At 34.9% G+C, this 4,549-nt stretch overlaps 1 protein-coding gene across 1 annotated transcript; it reads right to left on the bottom strand.

The window, feature by feature from the left end:
* On the bottom strand, positions 1–4,549 carry LOC137832504 (protein trichome birefringence-like 38). The gene is made up of 5 exons (XM_068640698.1): positions 3,887–4,549; positions 3,015–3,186; positions 1,120–1,295; positions 781–939; positions 1–565 (listed from the first exon to the last, which is right to left on the bottom strand). The coding sequence occupies exons 1-5, from the start codon at positions 4,180–4,182 to the stop codon at positions 274–276; spliced, it is 1,095 nt and encodes a 364-aa protein (XP_068496799.1). The 5' UTR covers positions 4,183–4,549; the 3' UTR covers positions 1–273.

Here is a 4,549-nt window from a genome sequence, read left to right as displayed (position 1 = left end):
TGTCAAACAATGACAGTTCAGCATCATTCTGTGATTCAATAAAATTAGATTACAGCCTTGTAAAGAAAATACTTATCTAGGTATGCAACATTTTGATCACAGACTTATTTCTTTTGTAAATTATTCTTCAAGAATCCTATAATTTTATTTTACAATTGATTTTCACCCCTTTGACACTGTCTATCCCCCAAATAATAAAGAAAATCTTACACTACCCAAATATATAACCAAGGGAAGAAGAAAAGGGTCAATAATTTGTGTGGGGCTTCACCTTCATGAGGTGAGAGCTGCATATAGGAGCTGGTTCCAAGTGTCAGGTAATCCTGGTAGGCACCAATGGCTGCAGTCATTGCCTGCATGATCCCCACTATAAGAAGAAGGGTGAGCATCCTTCCTTAATTGTGAAAGGAGTGTAATATCAAGTAGATAAACTTGAGTATTCATCTTCTTTAATACATTGTTCAATATGGTAGTTGCTGGAGGTAGACCTGCTGGATATGTTGATCCAGACAGTGGTTGAAGCTCTCCACTGCAGCTTCTCCTTGGTTGATTCCAATCCTTCCCTCTGTTACAGTTACAAAGACATCGTAAAATACTTATTCAGCTACTCAATATTTGCAATTGCACATATCAAATGCTTCTAATGCTCCAATCCATTCTGTTCTAATTTCTCTGTTGCTTTCTGATAGTCATGAAAAGTATTCATTTCATGCAACATAGTAATGATTTTTTCAAACTACAAAAGAAATTTAATTGAAAAGGAGCGAAGGAGTTGCTTACTGATAATGAGTAGGAGAGATTCCTTGAAAGAAGATTTTAGTTTTGGTGGTATCAACATTCTGATCAACCCAATTTGCCCAAGTGGTTAATCCTTTATTGTATGCATCCAAACGGTCCATGTTCTTTACCAGATTGGGTCCATCTCTGATATAATCCCATCTGAATATGAAGATCACCAACAACCGTTAGGTCAGACCCAAAAACAAAAGGGACAGAGAGACAATGAGGTAATACAATAAAATGGACCCTCCCATGTTATGTTGAAATTTTGTATCCTCTTTCACCTTATAATATACATTAAATATTTTGCATAACCATTTCTGCATAAACGCATAATACCCCTGAGATTTTCCAGTGTGGGTCCACCAATGCCATGAGTTGAAAATCAACAAGTCCATGCCTTTCCATGCATTTCCAGCAACAATGGAGTTCAATGTAAGGACTCGCCCAACTTTTTCTCGAATTATGTCTACTAAATATGGTGTGCGGTATAGCTGTATAGTTACTCCATAGTCCTGTACAAACCCACCAAACCACTAATCATTTTCTATCCACTTTCCATGGCTCAGATTCAATTCCATTTACATCATACCCACATCTATATCTGTGAGATATTTCACAAACCTAACAATATAGTGCAAAACAACTAGGACTCCTCCAAATTCCATTCTTATAAAAGTCAACTCATATTTATATCATACATACATGGACTTTCATCTCTCTTATTCTAGCATGCTTCATCTCTAAATTTCTTTCAAAAAATAAGCACAGTATAAAAGTGATTAAAGTACTTTATCATAACATCGTTTTCAAAATAATAACTGTCAACAAACATCCTCTGTTCTGTCAACCTCACTTTTTTAATATAATAATACTATCTTTTATAAGTATTAGTGACTAATTATTGACTATCATTCTAAAATATATTAGTAAAGAATAAAACAATAAACTTTCAGCAAAATAAATTTAAGATATCAGTTAACGGGACAGAGATGTAACAACAAAAGGTTTGAAATTATTATTATGAAAAAAAATCTAAAGTCGGGGGAATATACTGCTGTTTATATTTATTGAAATCATTTCCATAAACATTGGAAAACGGTGATTATTCAAACTCAAGATGTGTCAACTTCTTACTAATAACGTGAATAGTTATTGGAATAAAACATTGGCTTAATTATATTGGTTTCCAACTAACCTGAATACACTAATGAATTGCTACCTACTGATTGAGATCTGAAATTTTCCGAGTTTTTATAATATTATGGATTTTGTGGCTTAACAATATTAGCTTGCCATAAGATCGTTTTCAAATAGAAAGGCCTAGCCAACTTGTGTCATGTTCTATGATTGATACCAAGCAAAGTAAGATAATGAACAAAATAATTGCGAGGAGCCTCCAAGTTGTAATCACAGGTTGGCATGCCCAGCCTGTAATATAGCATAGATAAACTCCAGTTTTGTGTCAAAATCAGACCCTTCTCTATGAAGTAGAATTTTGGTTTCCCTGCAACGTGAATTACTATGTGCTGTTTTTTCTTCCACTTTTTCTTTAGGGATCACTAGTACTTTTATTTCTATTCTTTATTTTGAATATTTGATTGGTCCTGGCCCAGCAAAAGGAATCTTCTCCTGTCCAAGGAACCATTCAAAGGTATATCATTAAAGCGTTGGTTCATTATATCTGCTTAACTTTGTGAGCAATGGGTTCAACCTTCCACCTATCAACTTTTGAAAAATTAAAACACAAGAAAAGAAAATGAAAATTCAATCCAGCTTCCCTTCCTACCTCCTCTCTATATCTTTATTTTAAAAGTGACAAGTGTGATAGAGAGGTGCAAGAGGTTTGATTTTGATGTATGGCTAACATTTCTCTTATTCTATCATAATGGTATGGAGATAGAGTACTTTGCAAGAAATTTTAAGCTCAAACTCTATTTTCCTTTATTGTACCAAAATAACATACATTTTTTTTCTAGCTTTTTGTCAAAATCTAGCTTGAATTCTGTAAACAAACTATAAATATAATAAGTGGGGTAGGAGAAAACTTAGGAAACTAATGATGGAAGAACCAACACGGCATAAACGATGTAAGAAAAAAAGTAATTTAGTGCGACAGAGAAACAAACAAGGAAATGAAAAAAGAAGAAACTCGTATTGAGTGAGGCCTGGTGATTTATACAAAACCAGAAATGAGACAAAGTTATAAAAAGAAAAGTAAAACAAAAGCTAACCTGGAAGGTTACAGTGGACAGTGATTCTTTCCTCAAAAAGCTGCTCTTGGTATTTGGCACCGACGCGTGAATCATACAAGATAGTGATTCCCACATGTTGAGACTCAGTGAATCACCCACAAACATTATCTTCTTACCCTTCCACCTGTTCAGGAAATCCGCACCATCGAACCTACGCCAGAAAAATTGCAGTAACACTAAAAAAATGTCGTTTATCAAACACTTTCCATGAGTATTTTTTACTAGTTTTACCCCTCTTTTAGTTCGGCAGAAGAAAATACTACAGGGGCAAAAAAAATTGAGTAGGCTGATTCACAGTATGAAATTGCACAAGGACAAAAGTTAAAACGTGTTTCTTAATTGTGCTATTCAATATGAAATCTGGGAAGAAAAGTGGTTGGTCCCTTCCACGGTATCAAATTTAAGACTTATTGCCTCATTTATCAAACAACTTCAAAAATAAACTTGGTTGGTGCATGTTTGGTAAAAGGTGGGTTGACAGTTGTTTTCTGAAGCAACAATTGATGTTTTAATGATAATTTTTCTAGAAATTTATTCTATTTGTAAATCCAAACACACTATTAAACTATTTCATGGAGACACGAGATACTAAAGCTGTATTTCAATGTTGCCAGTATAACTACTGCTCAAATATGTTCTCATATTGAACAAAACTAGAATGTAATTGTTTAGAGATCATGAAATTAAAAAAAAACTAGAGTTTCATGGCAACTTTGCCGACCTATAATAGAGTTTTAATACTAATTGAAAATAATTAAGACATTACATTAAAAAGACTTTGTTTTTTGTTTTTCCATAAATATTGAATCTGGGAACAAAGTTAGCACATGGATTGAGAAAGTTGACAGTACCTGGGTAAGGCACATGAATCAGGTTTCCAAGCATATTTGAGGTACTGCTTGTCAGGTCTTCCATACTTTTGGCAATCAAACTCAGGATCAATGAAGGGGCAGGCTGAAGAGTCATAGAGAGGATACGAAGGGTCAACCACCCAACTTCCCATGAACAAATTGCACCCATTTACTATTACTGCCTTTTTCCCTCCCAAGCCACTCACATTGTGGAATTTTGCAGCTCTTGCTTGGAGCAGGGACAAGAGGCAGCAGAACAGGGTGAGCAGACACAGAGTATAGACCCTGAAACCCATAAAAGAATAAATAGCCTAAAAGCTGAGAAAGAGATGAAAAACAATGTGAATGACACTTTGTGTGCTTATGGGTCATATATAGGACGGAGAAACTCAACAAAAAGAAGTGCTTGGTGGGTTCCCATGGTGGGTGCTGTAGGACACTGATTTTCTCTCTCTTGCAACGGAGGATCTTGGATTGGTTTCTCTATGCTGTGTGTGGTCATTATAGGATTTGATAAGGAAAATGTTTGTTTTTTATGGGAAAAATCAAATGTTACTTACCACTTAGCTAGGGAACTGGAATGCTTTGTGCATTTCATTCCATTGGTTTAGTAGTCTAAGCGTGTCTTTGATGAACAAGGGAAATTTGTCAACTTTGGATTAG

Source organism: Phaseolus vulgaris, chromosome 6 (genome assembly GCF_000499845.2).
Source record: "Phaseolus vulgaris cultivar G19833 chromosome 6, P. vulgaris v2.0, whole genome shotgun sequence".
Taxonomy (NCBI): domain Eukaryota; kingdom Viridiplantae; phylum Streptophyta; class Magnoliopsida; order Fabales; family Fabaceae; genus Phaseolus; species Phaseolus vulgaris.
This window is presented reverse-complemented; position numbering and strand designations above follow the sequence as displayed.

Coding starts and splice junctions, on each gene's coding strand:
- LOC137832504 (XM_068640698.1), bottom strand. CDS start 4,182: ATGGGTTTCAGGGTCTATACTCTGTGTCTGCTCACCCTGTTCTGCTGC. Junction 3,187..3,886: donor GATTCATGTGCCTTACCCAG/GTACTGTCAACT, acceptor TTTCTGGCGTAG/GTTCGATGGTGCGGATTTCC. Junction 566..780: donor ATCTCTCCTACTCATTATCA/GTAAGCAACTCC, acceptor TAACTGTAACAG/AGGGAAGGATTGGAATCAAC.